General features: G+C 42.9%; 1 protein-coding gene across 7 annotated transcripts in view; it reads left to right on the forward strand.

The window, feature by feature from the left end:
- The window catches only part of PARD3B (par-3 family cell polarity regulator beta), a 618,049-nt gene that overhangs the window by 369,181 nt on the left and 222,639 nt on the right, over positions 1-26,229 (forward strand). For 6 of the 7 annotated variants that reach the window (XM_075934324.2, XM_075934323.2, XM_075934327.2 and 3 more), the window contains one exon: positions 917-961. The exons of the other annotated variant lie outside the window; for it this stretch is intronic. In XM_075934324.2, coding sequence (XP_075790439.2) covers positions 917-961 — 45 coding nt within the window. The remainder of the gene's footprint in view (positions 1-916; positions 962-26,229) is intronic. 7 annotated transcript variants of the gene reach the window in all.

A 26,229-nucleotide genomic window follows, 5' to 3' on the forward strand; every position in this document is an offset into this window, starting at 1 on the left:
AAATAGTTCTTCACTTTTCTATACGCAAACTGTCTATATGCAAGGTAGTGTAGATTGTATGAGTTGTAAGCCAGTTTGTTGTATGAGTTGTAAGCCAGTTTGTTTTCAAAACATAAAATAGCATAGATTCTATAAAGCAAGGGCAGGCAACTTTTTTTGGGCTGTGGGCCGCTAACCCACAGAAAAATCAGTCAGGGGCTGCACACAAGTGAGAAGCAAGAAAAAAACCCCAAACCTTCACTTACGTGGCCCCCAACTGAGGAGAAAGTACTCTCCCCTCATTCCCCTTGCACATCAGAGCGGGGGGGGGGGGGTCCTAGTAGATTTTGTGCGCTCCGACCCTGTGATGAGGTAGCAGGGGGGCTGGAATATCAGTGCAGGCTCTCCAATGCTAGGGGGACCCTGAGCTTCGGGAGCCTGATCCAGGTAAGCTGGGGGCTGCATCCAACCCCCAGGCCTGAGGTTCCCCACCCCTGCTATTGCTTCCAGGAGATCTGATGCATGCGCAGAGTCCACTGACTGTAGTGGGTGTTTATGCAAATGGGAGGGTCCCCACTTATGGCCTCTGACTTGAAATGTTACAATTCTTCAAAGTCCTGTGATTTTTCTGGCAAATGTGGTATTTACAAAATCAATTGCCCTTCTCATAACTGGATTTTGAGTGTAACAATGCTGTGTGCCTGATCCATGGCCCAATAAACCCCCAAGCAATCATTCCATTCAAACAGGTTTTACTGCAGATTCTAGATCTCTGAGCTATCCCAGGTGGTTTGAAGGGCGGGGGAAGGAAGCCTTTATGCAAACTGTTACAAACAAAACATGAATATATGTGTGTAAAATGATTTGACATTATTTCCAAAACTACTGGTTGTAAGAAAATTTCTGATCTTTGTCCCTCTCTTTTGGGCTTTTCCAGTGGCAGATGAAAGCCAGGTTAGCTCATTGGCTGGACACAAACAAGGTAAGAACTTTCTTGTATCTTACTTGACCTGCCCTTTGCTCAACAAGTAGCCAGTGTGTGAGCAACAGCTGGAACTAGCTTATAGCAACTGTGGTTGCACAAAAGTTTGCAAATTAATTCATAGCTTCACTTCCACAGTGATAAATTAGGGCTTGCTTATTGCTTGGCAGTGTATATAGCTGCATGAATAGGCTGGGATCATTTTCAGAAAAAGCAATAATGGTTTCTTTAAAATATATATCTATTGAAAAGCGAGCAGAATGTGAGTTAAAATAAGCAAAAGACAAAACCTGTTGCCTTTTCTTGAACCAATGTAAGCACTTAAACATTGTAATTTATGAACAATATAAATGTCTCATTTTCTTTGTCTCCTGGAAGACTTTCAGTTTTCCACTCTCACAGTCCAAAATATTAAAGATAAACAGCCCTGTTAAAGCCTTCACTATTGGCGTTTCACTCCTATTTATTCACCTTTTGGTCTGACTGTACTACCAGAAAGACCTACTTTTTCTTAAACTGCTTAAGATCTGTGTTTCTTAGCAATGAAAGTTTATGTTCAACAGTATTACCATAAAGTCCTGTATGCATTGTAATAACAATTCTGTTAAACAAGTTGCAATACTATACAAAATGTAGTTGCCTTATTACAATAACAAACCTTGTGGATAGGGGACTTAGTGGTGGTTTATCTTGACTTAAGTAAGGGCTTTGGCACAGTCTTACATGGCCTTCTCATAAACAAACTAGGGAAATACAACCTATTTGGAGCTACTATAATGTGGGTGTATAACTGGTTGAAAAACATTCATGAAGAGTCCCCAGTTCTGTGGTTCACAATCAAACGAAGAGTATATCAAGTAGGTTCCTATAGAGATCATTTTTGGGTTCAGTTTTGTTCAGTATCTTCTTTGGTGATTTAGATAACTGCATAGAGAGCACACTTCTAAAGTTTGTAGATGATACCATGCTAGGAGTGGTTGCAAGTGCTGGATAGCATTAAAATGCTAAATGAGCTGGACAAACTGGAGAAATGTCTGAAGTAAATAAGATGGACTTAAATGAGGACAAAAGCAAAGTACCCTTAGGGAGAAACAATCAGCTGCAGTCATACAAAATGGATAAGGGGACAAGAAGGAAGCAGTAGATGCGGTATACCTACACTTTAGTAAAGCATTTGATACTGTCCCCATGACCTTATAGATAAAGTAGGGAAATGCAACTTAGATGGGGCTATTAAAAAGTGGGTGCACAACTGGTTGGATAACCATTCTCAGAGAGTAGTTATCAGTGGTTCACAGTCATGCTGGAAGGGCATAACAAGGGAGGTTCTTCGAGTGCTTGCTCATGTCCATTCCATGTAGGTGTCTGCGGGCCGCATTCACAGATTGTCAGAGAGTTGTCCCCTAGCAGTACCAGTTGGGCCAGCAGAGGGGCGCCCCCTGGAGTGGCGCCACTATAGTGGTGCATAAATACCTCTGCTGGCCCTCCATCTCCTCAGTTCCTTCTTACCACCTGTGATGGTTGTTGGAGCCCTTATCTCGCTTGCAAGCATGGTTCCAGCGGTACCAGTTAGTTAGCACCTAGTTGAGTCCCATTGTTCTCCAAGTTGCTTTCCGTGTTAGTTTAAGTCATTGTTTTATCTTTATAGCTAGTTACTGTAAGTGTTGGGTTGGGGTTTGCCCATTGCATGCCAGGACCTCATGACTTAAAGCCCTGTGCAGACTGGGCTAAGCCTATGCCCCATCGGGACCCACATAATTCAGGCGTAAAGTGTCTGGGTGAAGCTCACATCCCAGCAAATTGCAAGATTTGGCATAGTTTTAAGCCCCGGACCCAGTGCGAGAGACTCACGCCTGAAAATACTCCTGATGGAGTCAGTGCTCTGACCAGCACCGGCTGTGGATGCAGCACCAGAATCCCGCAGCACACTGGCCTCGGTGCGGGAGGCACCAGGTTCCTCCGGGGCCTCGACAGCATTGACACCTTTCTAACTGGTACCGGCTGTGTCCGCGGCACCAGCGGTGATGCGCTCGCAGGAATTGAGAGAGCACTCATCTTCCAGCACCCCTATCCTGATGGCACAACCTGCAGCACCAGAGTACTTGATGCCTCTGTCACTGGAGCAAGCTGGTGACAATGGTCTGTCACTCCTCCCAGCACCGCTCACCGGGCCCATCTTTGGCACCGCCGTGAATTTCACCCCCAGAATCTCCTGGCACCTGCACCTTCCCTTAGCCCTGCACCCTCCTGGTCTCCCCCTCTTCCCTCACTGCTCCTGTGCCCTTTGCCCTCTTTTTCCCTGATGCCCACCCCCTCACCACCCTCTGCCCCCTTTCTCCTCATGCCCCTGTCCCCGCCTTCCTCATGCCCACCCCTTCTTTCAAGCCTTCTCCCAGCACCTCCCCCTCCCCTGGCTCTCCTGCGCTCACGGTGTCAACATTGAAAAATGACGAGCCTGCTTTCAGAAGAAAGATCTCTGCAACTTTGAGCAGGCTGGGTGGAGTGGAGGAGCCGCGGCTCCCGGCTCTAGACGGCTGGCTTGGAACCGCGTGTCTGTGGGGGGAAAGGAGCTCACGCGCACGCAGGAGAGAACGAGCCAGACCCAGCACTTGGCAGGAGGCAGTTGTAGTGGCGGTGGAGAACGAGTACTCTTTGGACTCTGACATGGAGTTGGTGCGGTCCTGGGCTTCGGCCTTATGCTTCCAGTCCTGGCACCACTCCAGATCTTAAGATCATTTTTGCTCCCAGTACCACTCATGCCACCGCAGCGCTTCAGGCCAATAGGTGCAGCAGAACTGGTCAGCTCAGTGGCAACACTCAGATCAGTGGCCTTTCTGGACCCATGGGTCTACCATCAGGCATAAGGGAGTGCCCATCCATGGTGGGCTCCTCGCACTCGGGGCCAGCAGTCCTGCCCTTGGCCACACTGCTTCCCCGATCACTGGCACCAGACCAGGTGACATCAACCTGGAAAGATTTCCCTAGGCCCTCATTGGAAGAGACCAGGGATCAGGACCCTCTGAGCCACCCATCTCCATTCCAGGCCTAGGAGCGACCTCAAGAGCATGAGAAGTCGACGGTACACAAGTATTCATTGTCCTCCCCAGATGAGGCCCTGGAGTTGGCTTCTCCATTGATGTCAAGAATGGATTCTCGGGTTCACCAGGACCTTCTCAAGAGGCTGGCACAGAGTCTAGGGGTGCATCTCGAGTGGGCATCGGAGGATTGCAACCTGATGGTGGACATCCTCAACTTGGAGGCCCTATCTTGTTTGGCCCTACCCTTGAACAACGTGGTAGGCAAAATTACAAACACTCTCTGGCAGACGCCTGCCTCTATACCACCTATGGGTAAGAGAGATGAATGGAGGTACATCAGGTGCACACCTACATGGAATGGACATGAGCAATATATCTTGAAAAACAACAGTTACAAAAGGTAAGTAACCTTTTTTTTCCAAAGGAATCAGTTTTGGAACCAGTTCTGTTCAATATCTTCGTTAATGATTTAGATAATGGCATAGAGAGTACTCTTATAAAGTTCTGGACACCACATTTCAGGAAAGATGTTGAGAAATTGGAGAAGGTCTGAGAAGAGCAAAACAAATAATTAAAGGTCTAGAAAATATGACCTATGAGGGAGATTGAAAACATGGGGTTTGTTTAGTCTGGAGAAGACTGGGAAGCGGGGGGAAGATCACTGTTTTTAAGTACATGATGGTTTGTTACAAGGAGGAGTGTGAAAATGCGTTCTCTTTAACTTCTGAGGATAGAACAGGAAGCAATGGGCTTATATTGCAGCAAGGGAAGTTTAAGTTTCACATTAGGAAAAACGTCCTGTGAGGGTGGTTAAGCACTGGAATACAGGCTAGGGAGGCTATGCATCCTCAGTCCATGAAAAACCGTATAAGGGCAGGGTAAACAAACAGCTATTAGGGATGGCCTACATAAGACTTAATCTTGGCCTGAGTGCAAGCAATTGGACTAGAAGGCCTCTCAAGGTTAACTCAGATTATTTAGTGATGAACTTTTACCTGTGGTAGGTAAACATGAAATTCAGTGCTTTTCCTTATTACGTATTTTGATGCTGTGTTTTCCATCAGTTTGTTAGATCTCAAACAATTTCACCTTTCTATTTAATTCAACGAAGTGTAACTTTTCATAAGGTTGTTGTTTTCCCAGTACAAGTGTATATCTACTCACTTTTTTGGCCATTAGAGCAGTGGGAGGCGGGTGTGGGTGTACGAAATAAAGAAATTTTGTGTGTGTGTGTGTGTGTGTGTGTGTGTGTGTGTGTGTGTGTTTCATGCCCACAACCCCCACTGCATAAATGTATATGCTGCATAAAATTCTTTCAGCATCTAACCCTGAGAAAAACAGTAAATGAAAATTCAAGGCTCTAGGGAAAATGCTTTTTATGAAATGTCGATCACACACCAGCATTTGCTCTGATTATGAGGTACTTATGAAGTTGTGAGCCTCATTTTGTCACTTTCTGTCTCTATCTGATCTGGCACAAGAAATGTATCAGAACTATTCCAACAGAATATCTGAGTTTCATATCTTCTCAAATGTATGGGGACCTCCAACTTCGCTCTCTGATGGTTACCCTCTCTGTTTAATTCTTCTGTTTTTCTCATGACATGCCTTTCTCTCTGAGACGTCCATTGATTTCTGGTCTTGATTCAGTGCTCAGAGTTACTGCACAGCTTTCCTTGCATACACTTTTGTCTAAAAAAACTGTATTTAAAGACCAGTTAAGATCATTTAAAGATCAGTTTATGGTGTACCTGCCCTATACAGCTTTGTATAGCTGCTGTAGCTTTGTTACTACACAGCTCCCTGATTTAGGAATTTCATAGTGAAGATCCTTTCCTTAGTTTAGGGTAAAAGATCTCCCTTTAAATTCTTCCTCTGGTTTCCTTCTCTAGTCTGTGTATCACAAATATTCTTTCTCTGTAACTTGAGAATCAACTCGTATGTCCCATTCCTGCAGATGGGAAGGAACATTTTGTTACCCCTGACTCTCCTTTGAGTATGAAAAACCTTCTAAAAATGAGTCAGCAGATGGAAAGGTCTTTGGGAGGGCCCCATTCCCCCAGTCAGGAGAAGGTTCTTAATATTCCAATATCATTCAGTTTACCAAGGGTAAGTAGAGGGTCTTCCTATCAATAAACACTGGAACAGAGTCTGTTGAGGTCATAATTTGTTGGCAGTCAGTTGTAAAAAGGTGCTAATATTCTAGAATTATCAAGTTCCTAAGCAACGCTTCCAATTTTCTTTACACAATCTTCTCCAAATTCTCTATAGATGACCTAATGAAAGATGCTGCAATCCCCAGTCTTTTATTTGTTTTTGTTTTGAGGAAGGGGATTAGAGCCATTTTGGCCAATTATTGGCAGACTAAAACAACTGCTATCCTTTGAAAACAATGAACAGTCCCATGGCACCTTAGAGACTAACAAAGATATCAAGAGCTTTTGTGAGTAAAACCCACTTCATCTGATGAGTTGCAGTGGAAATTGAAGATCCAGAGCACATATAACATTCAAAGAAGTTACTTGTCAAATGTAGGACCAGTGTTAATGATGCTAATTGAGTCAGGCTGGATGTGTTTCATTCATACCTACCTTTTGATATGTAAATGCAGATATCGAAAGTGGGGGAAATTGCCTTTGTAGCTTATTAACCAGTTAATATCTTTATTCAAGCTGAAGTTGATAGTGTCAAACTAGAAAATGAATTCCAGTTCAGCAGTGTCCCTCTGTAATTGTGTAATAAAATTCCTTTGTAGAAGAATGGCTACTTTTAAATCCATGATTGAATCTCCAGGGACGTTAAATTTTCCCTGTACTAGTTTATGTGTTCCCATTCCCAATGTCTGATTTGTGTCCATTTATCGTAGAGACTGCCATGAATATTGGCCAAACTGAACAGAGGAGCATTGCTGTCATATATCACATCATGTATCACATTTTGTGGCTTATGTGGTTAGGTCTTGTTATAGTCTTACTTGTATAGATGTGTGGACAGAGTTGACAACAGGGTTTGTTGCAAAAGTAGGTTCCGGGTGAGCGTATCTATGATGTGGTGTAGGGCTGCTGGTATTTGCATAAGGTTGGAGGGCTCTGTAGGCAAGGATTGGCTTGTCTTCCAAGGCCTGTGAGAGTGAGAGTTTGCTTTCCAGGATGGGTTGTAGATTGTCAATGATATGCTGGAGGGGTTTAGTTAGAGACTGTAGGTGAGGACCAGTAGTGTTCTGTTACTTCCTTGTTGGGCCTATCTTGAAGTAGGTGACTTCTGAGTACTTGTCTGGCTCTGTCAGTCTGTTTCCTTATTTCCCCAGGTGGGTATTAAAGTTTTAAGAATGCATGATAAAGATTTTGTAGCTGTTTGTCTGTGGGATTGGAGCAGATCTGATTGTATCTTAGGACTTGGCTGTAGACAACAAGGCTGTGTCTAGACTATATCCCTAGTCGAAATTGCAAATGAAGCGGGGATTTAAATATCCTGTGCATCACTTGCATAATTGCGTCATGGTGCTCTTTCGAAAAAGCACCATTTCAAAAGTAAAACCATGGTCTAGACGCAGTTCTGTTGAAAACGACAGACTTTTTTGAAAGATCCTGTACTCATTTTTTAGGAGTACGGGATCTTTCAAAAAAGGCTGCCATTTTCAAAAGAACTGTGTCTAGACCGCAGTTTTACTTTCGAAATGGCGCTTTCTCGAAAGAGCGCCATGACGCTATTATGCAGATGAAGTGTGGGAAATTTAAATCCCCGCTTCATTTGCACTTTCAAAGTGCCTCATTTACATCCCCTCTGCCAACAGAGGGATTATAGTCTAGACGTACCCCAAATTGTGTTTTGTTTCCTGGATGGAAACTAGAGGCATGTAGGTAATAACAGTAGTCAGTAGATTTCCAGTATGGGGTGGTGCTTATATGACCAACATTTATTTGTACTGTAGTGTCCAGGAAGCAGATCTTTTCTGTGGACTGGTCCGGGCTAAGGTTGATAGTGGGGTAGAAACTGTTGAAATCCCTGTGGAGTTCTTCAAGGGTCTCCTTCTTGTGGGTCCATATGATGATGATGTCATCACTGTAACATAAGTAGAGGAGGAGTACCAGGGATCAGGAGCTGAGGAACAGTTGTCCTAGATCATCCATAAAAATGTTGGCATATTGTGAGGCCATGCAAGTATCCGTAACAATGCCACTGACTTGAAGGTCATAGAATCATAGAAAACTAGAACTGGAAGGGACCTTGACAGTCATTGACTCCCGTCCCCTGCCCTCACAGCAGAACCCAGTACCATTTAGACCACCCTGATAGATGTCTAACCTGATCTTAAATATTTCCAGTGATGGAGATTCCACAGCCTCCCTAGGTAATTTATTCCTGTGTTTAACCACCCTAACAGTTAGGAAGATTTTTCTAATGTCCAGCCTAAACTTCCCTTGCTGCAGTTTAAGCCCATTGCTTCTTGTTCTATCCTCAAAGGCCAAGATGAACAATTTTTCTCCCTCCTCCTTGTGGCATCCTTTTAGATACTTGAACCTGAAAACTGCTATCATGTCCCCTCTGTCTTCTCTTTTCTAAATTAGACAAGCCCAGTTCTTTGTCTTCCTTCATAGGTCATGTTCTCTAGACCTTTAATCATTCTTGTTGTTGTTGTTCTCTGTATCTTCTCCAATTTCTCCACATCTTTCTTGAAATGTGGTGTGCCGAACTGGACACAGTACTGCAATTGAGGCCTACTCAGTGCAGAGTAGAGTGGAAGAATGACTTCTCGTGTCTTGCTTACAATACTCACAACAGGTGTAAGTTTTCAAATGGGAAATAGTTACTTGCTATCATTTGGGTTTACCTAACCTCAACATGGAAACAACTCTGTTAGCAGAGGATTGAAAAGCACTTTTCCCATGAACATCAGCGTCTAGTATTGCCTAAACCAAAGCTCAAAAAAAAAAAAAAAAAATATGAAAAGCAGATTCCTCCTTTCAGCTTCTTACGTCCCTCCCTGCACTGTTCCATGCAAATAATCGTATTTGAAATTTTCCCAAGAATATGGAGTTATTTTTATACTGTTCCTGTGTGCCTGACACATTCTGTCACTTAAGACTACTGAACCTGAAACCAGGGTTTCCATCACATACCTTTCTTAGGTTTCCCTTTTATGAGAAACTGTTAAGAAACTGCAACCATTTTCAGCTACTGGGAATAAAATAGCCTGTTGTTTTCTCATTACAAAAAGGAGAAATTCCACCTCATCCTAGACTTCAGGAAATTAAACATATTTCTCTAGTGAATTAATTATCACATACTTGCAATCAATGCAATTATCCCTTCTCTCCTTCAGCATGACTAGTTCTATGAGATGTGTGGTTCAATAACTTTGAAGGAAAAATACTTCTAGTATCTAGTGGACGGAAAATGTTTCCATCATTGAGTCTCACCCTTTGGTCTAGTTACGTACAACATGGAGCATATTTACTAGTTACTGGGCAGAAGTAATATTTACTAGTTACTGGGCAGAAGTAATATTTACTAGTTACTGGGCACATTTTGGTTTCCTTGGTCTACCTCTGCCTAGGCAAAAGTTTTCTGAGCAATGCCCCAAGACAAGGCATTAGAAGCATGTGTAGTGTCTACTGTAGTGGTCCCATATTTCTATTTCCTGATATATTTCACCCACAAAGAGTAATCTTTTTTTTTTGTTGTTCCCTAATGAAAGTATGTGTTTTTAGAAACATCCCTAGATTTCCCTAGGACAAGGGTGCTCCTACTGGCTGATATCCCTGCAGGGGCTTATATTCACTTACATGCACCACAAACATGGGGGTGAGGGATAGCTCAGTGGTTTGAGCATTACCCTGCTAAACCCAGGTTTGTGACTTCAATCCTTGAGGGGGCCATTTAGGGATCTGGGGCAAATCCATCAGAGATGGTACCTGGTCCTGCCACGAGGGCAGTGGACTGGACTCGATGACCTCTCAAGGTCCCTTCCAGTTCTATGTGGCTATGTCTAGACTGCATCCCTCTGTCGACAGAGGGATGCAAAATCAAGCACATCAAAATTGCTAATGAAGCAGGGATTTAAATATCCCACAATTCATTAGCGTAAACATGGCTGCTACTTTTTTCGACATGGAGTTGTTGTTTTTTTTAAAAATGGCAGTTGAGTCACAAATCTGTCAAAAATAAACCCTTTTTGACAGATCCTTTATTTCTCAAAAAATGAGGTTTACAGGATCTGTCGAAAAAGGTTTTATTTTCGACAGATCCATGTCTAGACTGCCTTTTTTTTTTAAACTCAGTTTCAGAATCCCTGCTTCCTTAGCAATTTCGATGTGCCTAATCTACATCTCTCTGTTGGCAGAGAGGTGTAGTCTAGACACACCCTGAGATAGGTATATCTCCGTGTGTGTGTGTGTGTGTGTGTGTGTGTGTGTGTGTGTGTATATATATATATATATATATATATATATATATATATATATATATATATATAAACACAAGAGTATGACTGTACATTCTGGTTATTGTGGCATTGTGCACATGTCCTGTCTAAAAATGAGTCCATTGCAAAATCCATGTTCTTAGAATTGCAGAAATTTTCACAGTAACTTCTGTTCTTCACAATGGAAATCGAAGAATTAGCATGGTATTATGTCCCTCTTAGTCCTCCCTGGGAAGAGCCTGTATCCGCAGTGTGTGTTCATTACGGCATCCTCAAAATTCTTTCAGGAAGGGCCATCTCCATCTCCCTTTGCACTTATCAAAATAAATTTTTTAATTCTCTGGATCTCAGTGATAACAAACTTGAAAGAAAGAGACACACACACAGTTCCCCTTTAAAAATATGAGACCCCCAAAATATCCAAGAGGTCAAAATCCAGAGGTATTAGTTCAGTTTTGTACAAGCTCTTCCTTAAATATTTTTTCATTTTCCTTCACTAGAAGAACAATAATGGGAGGAGGAGGAAGGGATTATTTACAAGAACCTGTAGATGTAGAAAAAATCACGTACTACTTTGTTTTCCTTTTATCCTCAGTTTGCTTTCCTATTTTGATTTACTCCTTGGAACTCTTTTAATATGTATTGACTGTCTGCTGAGGACCTTGCTGACACAGCTCTTTAAGATGATGCAGTTCTGGAGAAAAGCTGATGAGTTCTTCTTTATGAGCTTTGACATATTAATTAGTAAAATGGGCTAAAAAAGCTTTCCTGTTTCTATTTTAATGTCTCATTTTCCAAAACACCTGTCTGCATAGATGTAAGACAGAGAGGCACCATAAGAGCACCAGTGAGCGAAAGGGTAAAGCTGCTTGGTAGCAAATTTGTGATCTGTGTTTTACTTTCAATAGTCAGAGTCACAAGATCAGGTTGAATGGGTGAATGGGGAAACTGCAGCATCTTCTCAGAAAGGATCTTGCTGTTGTAGAAAGCAATCACCAGGATGAACCGGTTCCCTGTCTTGCTCTTCTCTAGAAGTCTTATAAGGTCCATCCCAATCTGCTTGAACATACACCTACAACTGGTAGAGGAACAGGTGGGGGAGGGCTTGTTGGCATTCAGGGTAAGAAGCACAATAGTCCCTTATCTCTTGGTGTATGCCTGGCCAAAAGAACCAACATGCCATTCATTGGAGCATCTTTTCCCTAAGTGTCTTGCTCAGGGAGTCGTGTGCACTAAATGTAGGAGGCTTTGGCGTAGCCTCTGGAAGACCAACATCTGGTGATCTCTTATGCTTGCGGGTCCACTACCACCCAGTATAGACTGTCTTTCCCAATCTCAAAGCATGGCTCTTATGGTCATCTCAACTCATTCATTTTCTCTGGATTGTGGACCCTGGCCCAGTCCTAAACTCATCTCAGGGTTTGGTCCTCCCTTTGTTCCTTCAGGAAATCCATATCCCTCTCCAGCTCCACCTGAACATCTTCCCCCAGCAAGCTTTACTGTGCAACTACACTGATGTAAAGGAATCAAACACCTAACCCACACAATTATACTAATGCAAAAACTGTGCATACGCCAGGCCTAAGCAAGAGGAACAAAGCAATACTGTACTGCTGTACTGTGAGAATCTATAGATATGGTCATAGAAGGCAATGTTACATTTTATCATAGACTGGAGGCTTGAGAGAACAAATGCTAAACTTCCAACTTTCATTAGTTCTTAAGGAAGAATATGGATGAGATGATCCTTTACTTGTCCTAATACTAAGGGTATTCACTATGAAGTCTGAACTGTTTGTTATACAAAAAGAGTGTCTTCCAACATGGATGCAATAAACTGTTAATGAGTAAGCAGATTGTAAGTTGGTGGTGTTTGCTTCTGCTAGAGACCAGGAAAGAATTGAAAGAAGGTAGGAAACAAAAACAGTACCTTTATCATATTCTAATGTTTCTTCATTTAGCAAGGGAAACTCAAACTAGGTATTCCAGATGTCAGTTAAGATAATCTTATACAAAAATTAGGACTGATGGAGCAATCATTTCCCCTCTACCAAATTACCTGTACTTTTACACGAACACTTAATTTTTTCACTGGGTCAGTGGGGGACAGGCTAGGAACTTATTAGTTCTTATGCCTCAAACTGGTTTTAGACAAGAACTTTCAGGTAACAAAATCTGCTGTATCATTTACTTTAAGTAAATAGCAACTTCTTCTCTGGGTGCATGGCTAGAGGTCCTCACTGATTATCCTCATAGCCAGAGACTGAAGATAGGCTACAAGGAGATCCATTAACCTGCCTTCTTAATGACACTCCTGGGTTGCTTGGCTGGGTGGTCTTCCACCATGGAAGGGAACAGGCAATCACTTCCATCATGAGAGAGAATTGTTTTAACACTTTCACATCTATAACTTTTCCTGCCAACAGTACAAAATGTTCTTCCCTCTACAGAGTAGTCTCTTATGTAGAGAGCCTTCAGGTCTTTCCCAATTTGCATATATCTGCAAGGGGGCTGTTCTGATACCCAGAGATTACTGGGACAGTGCCCCATTTCTCCAGATATATCCCTATTCTGGGGGGCTGGGAATGAGTGTTGAATTCAGTACATCAAGGTTACACTGCTCAGGGAATTCTCTACAGTATTGTTAATCCAACTTTATAGCTGACACGTGCTCAAGGAGCAGAAAAAGCAGCAGTGCAGGCCTTGCTGTCTCCTGCTTCAGGCTTCCTCTTCCTGTTTAGTTCCCTGTATTCCTGTGTTTTTTTCTTCATTTAAACCCCTTCTGCTCAACTGGTCTCCTTTGTTCACTCCTGGTAAGTTTCCACTGCTCCTATTTGCACTGTTCCCTTCCAAGGAGCAGCTAAAGTGGTTTTTTAAGGAGGCGGTTCACCCACTTTTCCAGATGTTTGCTCCTGAATAGGGTCTTTATGCCCTAAGCACTTACTATGGTATCTGTCTGATGCGTACCTTCTACAGGCCATGTGAGCGATGGTGGATTCACACATGTGTAAGGACTCATAATACGGCAGCATCTCATAATACAATTTAACAACATCAGTCACAATTCATAAGTTGTTCAGATGTAGCCCCAGTCCTATGCATGGTTTTTCTTTTGTCTTTCTGTTATATAAACTTTGTTACCATAGTTTTATGTTGCCAGAATTTCTTCCTATTGCTAGGCATTACTAGTTGCTGTTCTGTATGCAATTCAGTGAAACCAGTCTAATTGGGATGGGGGATAATATCAAAAGGATATTAAAAACATAATTCAGATGTTAATAGCTTTAATTATTACTTCTGCTTCATATAAGGCCTGCCTGTGTTTAAAATGAGCACCTCTCTTTTGAGACTGAATGTATTGGCTGTCACATTACAGGGGACTAAGAAGAAGCACACATGCAGAGGTCTCAATCTGTTACAGGCTGAAATATCCAACATGGGAATGGTGCAATGTCAGCATGAGTGATTGTAGGTTGTTCACTGGTTGCACATTCCAGATTAAAATCATGGCCCTTTTTCTTACGCCTACCTGCACTTGTTCCTAACCTGCCACATTTCATGTCCCCTCTGCAGAGTTCTGCTTTGAGTCAGAGCTCCAGGTGCTCATCTATCATTTTCAGGCTTGAGAGCAGGAGAATTCTTACACACTATGTCTCTGATTTTTCCCTTATTTCTCTTGCACCTCATTGTTGCTATTTATAACAACAAGTTGTGCCATGTGGTTGTAAAATTTTGCCATTCTGATTTGGATTTTGCACTGGCATAAATGTGAACCCAGTCTGACCTCCCACTCAGTCTGCTTTGATGTGGAGAGGTCAGAGATTTCTCAAAGGGAACTGTGGAACTCCACTCCAATACATCTGTTGAAGTGGGTTTTTCCCACGAAAGCTTATGTCCCCATAAATCTGTTAGTCTCTAAGGTGACCCTGGACTTCTTGTTGTTTTAGCAGCTACAGACTGACACGGCTGCCCCTCTGAGACTTTTCAGAGAGAGCTGTTCATCAAAACTGTCTTGGTATAGAATAGTCCATCTATCTCTACAAAGTGAAAGACACCAGGGGCTTTCTGATCTGTCTTCAAAGTTTCCTAAGTGTGATTCAGGCTTTGGGGAAGTCTGCACTATTATGCCACACCCGTACATATCCCACCAGAACCTATTGATTGATAGAGACAGGGAGGGGGGAGAGAGAGAACCTCAATTACATGGTCTTCCTTCCCCATATATATCTCCAGGCCCACCATCTGCTGCTACCCCTAGCTTTATCAAGTAGCTGCTTGATTCTTATCAGTTTAACCTCTGTCCATGAGGTTCTGAATAGCAGCTATCAGAACTAGAAACAATTATTTGTAAATAAAATTTTTAACTTCTGCAGAAATTAATAGTTTATGCCCTGTAACTTGCCAGAGAAAATGTGTCTCATGCTGTGAATTAGCATTTAAGAATTCAATTTGTTTAATATTTTTAAGGCTGTGTTTTAGTCATGGGTATTTTTAGTAAAAGTCATGGACAGGTCATGGGCAGTAAACAAAAACTCATAGCCCCGGATCAGTCCATGACTTGTACTATATATCCCTAACTAAAATTTGGGCTGGAGGGGCCACAGGTGCTCAAGGGGCACTATGGATGCTGGGGATGTGTGGCTAGGGACCCCACTGGTGTTTTGGGGTGCAGGCGGGTGGTGGTACATTGCCCGGGACTCCCACTGGTGCTGGGGATGAGAGGGTTGCAAGACTGGCAGACTTTCCACAGCTCCCTGCAGCTACTAGGGGGAGGGAAGGCTGGGAGGCTCCTCTGCACACTGCCCACACCACAAGCTCTTCTTATGCAGCTCCCATTGGCTGCCCTTGAGGTAAGCATGACCCCATATCCCAACCCCATGCCCTGGTCCTGAGCTCCCTCCCACACTCAAACTGCCCCAGCAGCAGCCAGTGTGATTGGCCCAGGGACTGGTTGCTGCAGAAGTAACGGGGAGGTCAGAAAGTCACGGAATCGGTGATTTCTGTGACCTCCATGACAGACTTGCAAACTTCAATATAGGTCATAAGCTGATCTGTTTTTGTGTGTGCATCTGAGGCAGTCGGTTGGAACTATATTAAATCATATAAATGTAGATGATATCGCTGACATTGCATGTACATATACAGAAATACGCACATCCACAACACAGCTACATTCTAAAATGATTTACCTCCAGTGCAGTCTCACTGGAATGGGGATGTAATGGGGTGCAAGTAAGAACAGAAAACATAAGTATTTAAGCGAGCTCTTATGATACTCCAGGCCACTCAGTCTCGGCTTCTAGCTGTGATGCTGTGAGTGAGTAAGATTAAGAAATAGTACCTAATGTTTTCCCCAGGTTCTAAGTGAGCAGTGATGGTAAAATGGGAAATAGAACCGAGCCTACATTAGCTGTATCCAGAAAAAATGGTCTGACATTTAGAAATATTGATCTCTTCTTCCAGCTACCATTTGCTTCGGTTGCTACTGTGGCTGCTCAGCACCTTCCAAAGCTAAGCTTCATGTTGGGAGCAGTCAATCAGGTGAATTTGCCAGGTAGAATCTTGGGGATTTAGATGTTACATTAATCTCTAAATCAAGGCTTGTTGAACTGTTGACTGATTTTTGCATATAAGTATAAAGTGAAATACTCAAACGATAAAATTTGGCTGGTAAAACCTTCAGTTTCTACATGAAAATCCTCTGACCTAAAGAAAATGGTTGAATTCTACAAAAGGTTGTTTCCATGCATTTATAAGGCTTTTTAAGGGCTTTTTACGTAGGAATAGTGATGAGATATGGGGACTGATTACAGCAGGTGGACTGCATAAAGGAAAGGGAGTAGCTTGAGAGCCTGTATCAGCCATTAGTGAGAAGAAACTGCTCAGGTAGTTGTAAAACCATAGGCTACCTAATTACAAATGTACAAATTTCAGATCTTCTAGTCTGTACTCTCTTCACCTAGTCTTTCTTATCTGCCCCTTACGGCTATGTTTAGTCCCCCAGCTAGTATGTGTACATTTATGTGCTCCTGCGTGTTCAGGACAACGGTCTACAGATGTTTGGGAAAACCCTTGAGTGTATTAGGGACTGAAAAGCATTGGCAGTTACTCTGGCTCTTTTAGTTGTTCATCATGAATGAAGAAACCTGCAGCCACTGTCGAGTGCCTCATTTCTTAATCTTCCCCTCTAGGAGTTAGGTTTTTATAGGCATAACAGCCGGTGCTGGCAGTGGGCACATTGAAATCACTGGCGCCAAGGAGTTAATGAATTTGGAAAACTTCCCAGATGATACATCTGTCCCTCTAACTTACAGAGATCAGTGAAGGAGGATTAGTGAATGACTCTGTTGCATAGTTAGAAAAAGGGGGCATAAACTTGGGGGGAAGCAAGAATAGATAATTGCTGACCCGCTGGAAAATATGCAATGAAATAACTCAGAGATTTACCTGTGTGTTTTTTTCTGCTCTAACTTGCCTGTTTACCAAATGCTACTGTCTAAGGTTTGGGTGTGTGGAGGGAGGGAAAGATCTATAATCCTCAGCAGAGTTAAGAATTTATTATTATTTAAATCCTCTCATCTTTCTTTGCTAAGATGTAGTTTTTTAAGGGAAGCAGCGGGTAATTGATATTCCAACTCCAGCTCATTTCTCAAACATTGTCTTATGTTGTGTTTACTTTTCATAACATTTTAAATAAAGTTTTATCGTAAGGAATAGGTTGCCAGCACTTATTGATATATGTCTTTGCATAGTAAAAACTATACACAGCAATATTGTGGAGGAAAAAAAGTTGAAAGAGTTGTGTTGTTGCTAATACATCTCCTGAAACAGCATCTGTCATTGTTAGTAGCTCTTGCAATAATAATAATACCTAACACTTTCCATACAATTTGCTTCAAAAAGGTCACTAATATTCTTATTGTACACAAAAAGCATGCTACGGTCAGTCAGTGTAAATTGTATTCCTGATTGTGCTTTGCATGTGCCTGATCTTTACCATTAATTATGAAGGGTGGTACTGACTGAATACTTTATTAAACTTGGTTATCACCAGCAATTCAGTTGCTAGTTAACGGAAAGTACTAAAGATGAAGCCAATAGAGTTAACAATCAATTCTGGGTCACTTTAATAGTGAAGAGTCTGTATGTGCATGCAGTAAGCCATTAAGGAGAAAGCTGGTTGCAGGTTGTTTGGATGATATTTGATTCTGTTAGAGATCAGGAAATAGGCTTGAAACAAGTTAGAAAACACCAGCCAGGGAAGAAGAAATCACCCTCTGCCAGCACTGCTCCAATTCCTTTTTCATTATTAACCAAAGGTCCAAAACATACCTGTGCATCCCAAAGCAGTCTCACAGCCCTGCAAGGGTCTTAGCTCTCCTCTCCAGGACTTCCCAGCCCTTCCCAATAGCTAGTCCCTGCTCCCTGCAAGCATCTATCTCCTTTTTATTCCCTTTCCCTTACAGTTATGGAATCGACCTCTCTCGAGTCTTTCCTGACCTGGATGTCTCCTATCTGGTCTTATGCCTCAGAGTAGGAAGCCTTCCTGTAGGGCACCTTATTAGGAATGTGACCTTTTATTCTGTTTATAGTTAATCATACTTCCCTGGGTTCTGCTCTGGCGGCTATAGTCTTAATAAGTTCAACAGAGTTGTGTCTGTTAGTTCTAGCTCTAGAGCCCCTGGGAACACAAGAAATTGTAGGAAAATATCACATGCAATCACAAAACCATCTATCTTTTAGTAGTTTTATTTAAATTGCCAGTAAAATCAAGGGGAGAGAGAGAGAGAGATGCACAGGCACGCGCGCACACAGCCCTCACATGGATTGGTTGTCAATGTAAGAGACATTCCTGCTGGAGTCTCCCATAGGAAGCTCAATTGGCCTGTTCTAGGTACCCCTTTTTATACAGTGATTCTGTGTACACCTATTCTCTTTGCTTATACATGCTGTCATTATCTGGCATGGAGGGAGTGTGCAAGAGCAAGGGAGGGTGAAGGAGCAGGCTGGGGGTAGGTGTCCGGGCAGGGGGCAGTGAGGCTGGGGTTGCAGGGTTTCAGTGGAAAGAGTGAGTGAGGGGCCTGGGGGTGCAGGGTCTTGGCAGGGTGGTGAGTGAGGGGACTGGGCATGCAGGGACGGTGCATGGCTCCTGCCTCCCCGTAAGGGGGGAGGCCTCACAGCTCTGGCCCCCGCCGGGGGGGGGGGCGCATGGCTCCCAGCCCCCCCTCCCTGGGAGAGGGGGAGGGCACGTGGCTCTTGGCCCCTTCTCTTCGCAAGGGGGAAGGGCGCATGCCTCCTGACCCACAGCACCAGGGAAGGAGGGAGGAGGCAAGGTGGCTGAGGGCAAAGGAAGGCGGCAGGATGCAGTGACGTGGTGACATCACTGTCCTCCCACAGGAAAAATATGTTTTTAATACAGAGAGAGACTGTAGATTTTACAATTAAATTTAACTTTCCTAAATATGTTTCTTTAGTATTACCCATTCCTGCATCTTTTCACAGAATTTTAGGGCATTAAATCATTTGCAGGTCAACCAAATGACCTCAAATAGCCAAGTTAGATCTTGCAGGTTTCAGCCTACAGTTTCCCTATATTTTAGCTTGTCTGACCTGTCACCTAAATCCTCTAAATATTGTTCCCTCTAATACTTGGATGGGCTCAATCTTTTATGTTTATTTACTATATATTTGAAAAAGTTTGTCTGTGAGCGAGTCTGTCTGTCCATCCATCTGTTTGTTCAAGACTCTTCCTAAATGGTAAGAGTTAGGACCACCAAATTTCATATGCAAGTTACAGACTTGGTTGTGCCAGGGCAATAGGATGTGCCTGGAATGCAATTGTTTTTCACAAGGGAGAGGACTGCTAGCAGGGACAGTTAGGGTATGTCTAGACTACCGCGTTTTGTCGACGGAAGTTTTGTCCACAGATATTGTCGACAAAACTTCCGTCGACAATTTGCGTCCAGACACATGGAGTTCTGTCGACAAAGCAAGCCGCTTTGTCGACAGAACTCCGTAGTCTGGACGCAACGTTACAGGCAATAACACCTTCTGTCGACAGAGTTCTGTCGACAGAAGGTGTTTTGCCTCGTAAAATGAGGTATACCAGCGTCGACAAAACCGCGGAGTTCTGTCGACGTTATGTCGACAGAACTCCGCGGTAGTGTAGACGCTGGTATTGTTTTGTCGACAAAAGTCCACTTTTGTCGACAAAACTAGGTAGTCTAGACACACCCTTACACTTATCCTGTGATTTCTCTAGTACTAGTCCTCTCCCTATTGCATGATAGAGCTGTCTCAGTGTTGCTCCTTTGCAGGCTGGCCACCACATCTAAGGTCCATTACAAGAGTCAACTGGCCCCAGGGGTTCTTGACTATGGTCTGATGCTTGTGCAGAATTCTTGTTGAGACTGTTAATGCTGAATTGACTTCCTGTGCATGATTTCCTGCTTTTTCATTCCTCCTAAAGGCCTAGTGTGTATTGTTTTAAGTGTGAAAAATGAACAGAGAATATGAAGAAGATGAATTAGGTTCATTTTTGGAGGGTGCATTTGGGACAGAGCACCTTGAAAGGAGAAGTTAGCCTGGAGACATAGAGCCTAATCCTGTAAAATACTGTATTTCCTCCTCCCTGCTAACTTCAGAGGTGGAGGTTGCTCACTGTTTTGTAGACTCAAGGCCAACGTTGTGATGGCACGATGAAGTTTTCTTTGAGGGCAAGTTCCCCTCCAGTTCAGCAAAGCTGTGTTCTATTTTCAGTATGTGGGTAAACAAGGAGAGAAATGTGACCAGTTTGTACCTTGGTGAAAGCCTCTTTTCTCTTGGGAGTAGTGCATAGGGGCCAGAAGAGGAACTGAATGTCTATCACTGATTTGTAGTGGAGGTTTTGATGTAATTACAGTATTGGAATTACATGTAACTATATTCTAGATGCCAAACAATAAATATCAAAAGAAGCAAACAACTTTCAAAACCTTGAAAAGATTTGGAAAAGGTGGCATGTTTGGCATTGACTAAAAATATGAATCTTTAACATAGTCATCGTGCCTGTTCTCCTTGATAAAGCAGAGTAAAAGAAACCTACAAAAGAAATTGATAAAATTAACTCATTCCAAAATAAATGTCTGTAGATCTTCAAAGTCTACTGGAAAGAGTTTCTTGCTATTTTAGACACTTGAAGTAAACTAAGCCAATATAAAGCATCAAATAGGGTTATGAATACAATGATGAACATGTGTAGGACACGCTTTAAGAGTGCCAAGAACACAACTTCTATGCCAAGTGTTTGGATACCACCTGGAAAGAAAAAAAGGTTATGACCTTAAAAAAACAAAAACAAAAAACCACAGAGCAGTAGAGAAAGAAGTCAAGTCTATCAGTGTGACACTCATAAACATGAACAGACCAGTACAAGACTTAAATAACTGGTGGATGCTGAATGCATCTCCTGGTGCAGGAGGATAAAAAAGAAAAACAGTATTTGTTGCCTGTCTGCAGTTGGCATAATTTCCTATGTTCACAAAAGGTTTATTTTTAGTTATAATAAACTGAGAGACCATAAAAAAGAAATGAAATAAAATATGGTTATTCAGATGTCTCTACTTTCATTGCTTTATAATATACTTAGATGTTTAATTCTGAAAACAAAATGGCAAAATCATTTGACTGAAGCCCACTGAAATTAATACATTTTTAAAACAAAACACTTTCTATTAATGTTACAGGTACAAAGAATAGTAAACATTACATGTAGAGCTAAGTGTTTTCAACTATTATTTAAAATATCTCTTGATTGTTTTTGAAACCTACAACAAAATAAAAATAACAGCAGTTAGTTAAAATATCCTTGATTAGATAATATATCCAAATTATATTAAATATTGAAAAGATCAATATTTATTAAAGGCTCTTTCTTTCTACCCTTTGGGCAATAAACAGACTAAAGTTATTAAATATCAATTAATCATTGCTCTCACATCTATCATTTCTTTAAAAAAAAAAAAAAGCATAGACACGAGTAGATAATATACAGATTAGTGTTTTTTACTACTCATTAACATTTCATGAGCCCTATTAGAAAATGAGTAAGAAAATGCAAATTTTGCATTTTATTTTTCATATGGTAGATACAGTATTACAGGGTTAGTAAACAAGTGGGAAAGTAGAAAGATCCCAGTGCAGTCTATAAACAATATCAATTTATTAACAAAAAACTACTACAGAAATGAACAGTAGCTAACAATAGTGTTAAATGTGTCAGCTTTTGAACAGCATAATGCAATACAACATGAAACTGAAATAAATGTGGGAGATCATTACCAAATTGGGGGCCGCAGTTTTCAGAAGTGACTTTTATGTACAACTTGACACAGTAAAGTACTTGACTTTCAAAGGGAAGTATCACAGTTAACTGCACTTCTGCTCTCTCTGGTCTCCCCAGGGGTTTCCCTTTAGGTTTCAGACCTCCATTTGTCACTTCTCTATGAGGTGTTTCCCTCTTCCTCCAGACCAGGGATTTAGTTTTTCAGTCTCCCTACAATTCCCTTTGACTTTCCCAGCAGGGACCTTAGTTGACTACATGTGCTTCTGCTTTCTCTCAGGCATTGCGACAAAGCTATCAGTGACCCTTTCATAAAATTCCATACATTGATTTTAGGATAAAAGTATAGTCTCTCTCCAAGTTACGGACCAAACACTTTGCCGTAACTCGAGCTGTTTTTAACTAGGACCCCATTGAGTTACACGCAACTGCGCTGTTCGTAAGCGCGGGTCGCGTTCGTAACTCGGGGACCAGCTTCACGATGGCTCCATGGGAGCTTTGGTCGTAAGTGTGAACGTTCATAACTCGACCGTTTGCAACTCGGGGAGCGGCTGTATGGTAAAGACAAAACAGTCTACATGCTTGCTAAGATTACCTCGACAACCCATCTTCCACATGGAGACCCTAGTAGGTTTCCAGTCCTTCTGGAGTTTGTCCTGTTGGTTACAATCTAGTCAGTTCTTGACTCATACGAAGGTTGAACAAAATGACACAACTATATTTGGCTCTATCAAAATTGGGTTAATTTTCACAAAATCTTGTTTTGAAATAAAAGTGGAGAAAAAAGTTCCAACAATTTTAAAGCATCCTGTTCTGATTTTTATTTTGAAATTACTTTATTTTTTTAGACTTTGTTAACATTGCAGTGTGTGATATAATACAAGACAGTCAAAACCTAAATGGAACTTATCAACCTGAAGATAACAACTTGGGGAATTCTCAGCCAGTAGTGTTGTTCAGTTGTATTCCAATTTGGAATGAAGCAATTTCAATATCTTGAAGTCCTCTCTGAAATGAAACTTCTGTCATATACACAGGTCTGTTGAGCACTCTGAAAATATAGTCAATTCAAGAGGTTTAATTTGGACACATAGCAAATTAAAGCACCTAAAATCCTGACCTGGGCATTTATCTACTAAAGAATTTAAACACAGCAGAGGAAAATACTGCTTTTTTTTTAAGCCTCTGTTTCTCCAAAGGCACCTCTGGAACAGATGAAACTGTAGAGCTAAAGAAGGAAAATAACCTTTTAATGAATTATATCTACCAATATGACATTACGTAACCCCATGTTGTAACTGAAACCCCATTTTAAACTGTAAATACATAGTAACTAAAGTGATTCCATATTGTAATTAAAATCACATTTTAGACTTTGTATTGCCTTAATTCTGTTTAAACTTGGGGGGGGGGGTCCTGTAACCTCATTTAAAAGTGTGAATGTGGGATTGCGTGTAATGGGATTAGTCCCAGATGCCAGCCCATCTCAGTGACCAGCTGTCAGCACCACCTAATGGCGGAAGAACAGGGCTGGGCAAGAGGTGGTTGGCGGGCCAGATCCAGCCCACCAAGCTCCTGGATTTGGCCTGTGGCCTCGCTGGCACACTTACTACAGAGCAGTAGTAAGTACAGAGCTACTTTAAAAAGCAGGCTACTAACTGCTCTGCAAGCTGGGCAGGAAGGAGAAAGCTTCACACGCTGTCCCTGCTCCTTTCCAAAATCCCTCCACTCCCATTGGCCAGTTTCTGCAAATAGGAGCTGACAAATTTTGCTGAAGGCAGGGGCAGCAAATGAAGCTTCCTCCCTCCCTCCCTGTGCTGGAGCAGAGACACATGGAGCATCTCACCCAGCACATAGTCATGGAGCCTGCAGAGCTGCTTCCTAGGAGCTGTCTATGTAAGCACTCCCAGTCACAGCCTGCCTCTGGCACCCCACCTGCTCTCTCCCCCCAACTACCTGCCCCAGGTCACCACCAAAACCCTCTGAATCCCCTCTTCCCACCTCCTCTAGGTCACAACTCCCTCGCAGAGCCTGCACCCCCTTGCATACCCCCACCCCAGGCCAGAATCCTCTCCTGTACCCTGACCCCCTCCTGGACCCTGCACCCCAAACCCCTGCCCCAGATTATAACCCCCTCCTTCACCCAAACTCCCTCTCAGACCCCACACTCCCTCCTGCACCCTAGTCCTATATCCCAAGTTCCCTTGTACATTCCACCTGCCGTCTTAGATGCCACACCCCCTCCATAAAAGTGCAGTCCTTCACCACCTATCAAAATCTTGGAGTGGTCCCTCATTAAAAATTATTGCCCACCCCTTCTTTCAAACAATGTGGGTGAGTCCTGCAAAAGACCCCACTTGAGAGAGGGAGACAAAAGTCCCATTAAGAAAAAGATCAAAGTTGCATCTTAATCATAACAGTGCTCTGGGGCAGTAGGACATGACAGGATCTATGAACTAAGACATATAAAAAGATGAATGCAAAATTTTAGGATTGGGTCTTTCCAGGGTGGCATCAGAACTATACAGTCAGTCACTAAGGTGCTGTTGCAAATCCCAGCTTCCCTCCCAACAAGGGATATTGAACGATATTCCTTTGTTCCCCAGTAGGGGTATGAACTATCTTTACACACATCCCACCGGAGTCACTTGTCGTCAATCACAAGGAGCTGCAGAGGCAGCTAAGGCCTCCCCCAAAGAATAAGGATTCAAAGAAGTTGGACCTCTTTGAACATAAGTTGTATTCGACTGGGGGACTCCAACTTCACCTCTAGAATCAACAGGCACTGCTGAGTCACTATACGTACAGTTCCTGGAATATGTTGACTGATTTCCAGGAAGTGCTATCTGCAGACTCACCCTAGGAGTTTGCGGCAGTCCTGGAAGAAGACAGAATAGTGGCCTGTACCTCTCTTTATGTGGCAGTAGACTCTGCCAACTCAGCCACTAGATTTATGGCAACGGCCACTGCTATGCAGAGAGAAACATGGCTCCAAGTTTTTGGGCTCCCCCTTCAGGAGATCCTGACCACTGTCCAGGACTTCCCATTTCACTGTTCATGTCTGTTCTCTGACAAGACAGAAACCTGGCTGCACAGTTCACAAAGCGAATGGCAGTGATGTCAGACTTTCCACGCAGATGTCAGGTACAGGTCTTCCCATACCTTGACAAGGGACTGGTCCAGGGAACATTTCTGCCATCATATGTAACTGGTGAGAACGACCTTTGCTGAACTGGGGCTCATTCTGAACATCCCCAAGTCAAAGGTGGTCCCAGCTCACCAAATAGAGTTTTTTGGGGGCCCTCCTGTTAGAACAAGAGCCTTCCTGCCTGAGTCTTGCTTTTAGACACGTATGGACCTCATTCACAATCTACAAAGGTTCCCTATCACCAGAGCTAGAAACTGCATGTGGATTCTTGGACACCTGGCAGTCTGCACATTTGTAGTACAGTATGCCAGATTTCACCTTTGGCCTCTTCTGACCTGATTTACCACAGTGCACAGATCCTACCTTGGTTCTCCACTCCCTAGACTAGTGGCTGCAGCCCCAGGAGATGTGTGTGTGAGTTCCCTTCACCAGCCCCAGTCTTCCCTATCTCTGGTCATAGACATATTGGAGATGGGTTGAGGAGCACATCTGGGCAAAGTCATTACTCCGAGGTTATGGTCTTAGGTTATGGTCCCTGCTCATCAGTGTGGCTCACCTCACCTGCCAGGCCTTCCTTCTCCATCTGCAGTTCCAGTGTGTCGCCACGCTTACAGACAATACAGCTGTGATGTACTATATATTCAGAGTGGTACTCTCTCCTCTCACCTCTGTCTTGAAGCCCTAGACCTGTGGAACTTTTGCATCCAGCAATACATTCACCTGCAAGCCTCATACTTGCTAGGGCCCAGAACGTGTTGGCCAATCATCTCAGCTACTCCTTCAGCACCCCTGAGTGGTCCCTCAGGACAGGTATCTCCATCTTCCAGATGTAGGAAAATCCAACATGCCTCCGGAGCAGGTGCATTTCCCATTTTGTAGTTGGATCACTTGCTGTATGTGTTCCCTCTCTTCCTGCTAGTACAAAAAGTCCTCCCCAAAATTCAGCAGGACGAAGTGGACACCATCCTCATTGTGCCTACATGTCCCCATCATTATTGGTTCATGATGCTGCTCAGCCTCTCAGTGGACACATCAATAGCTCTCCCGCTCTATCCTGACCTTCTCATCCAGATTTGGGAAGTTGCAGTATAAAGGGTTAGTTACATGTGTCAGCACAGAGAAGTCCAATATAACAAAAATGACATGATTGTGTCTCACTAAACGTTTCCTGTACTATTCACATATCTGTAGTTCCAAGATTTAGACCTTCCGTACGCATGGATCTTGATGGATTTTCCACTCCTGGGTCCATGGCTTAATTCATGTCTCCCAGCTTGGTACTGGTCTCACAAGAGCAACGGGAAAGTCACCACTTTCAACTAAAAAACCCACACTGTG

The sequence above is a fragment of the Pelodiscus sinensis genome, chromosome 7 (assembly GCF_052426305.1).
Source record: "Pelodiscus sinensis isolate ZL-2025 chromosome 7, ASM5242630v1, whole genome shotgun sequence".
Lineage (NCBI taxonomy): Eukaryota > Metazoa > Chordata > Testudines > Trionychidae > Pelodiscus > Pelodiscus sinensis.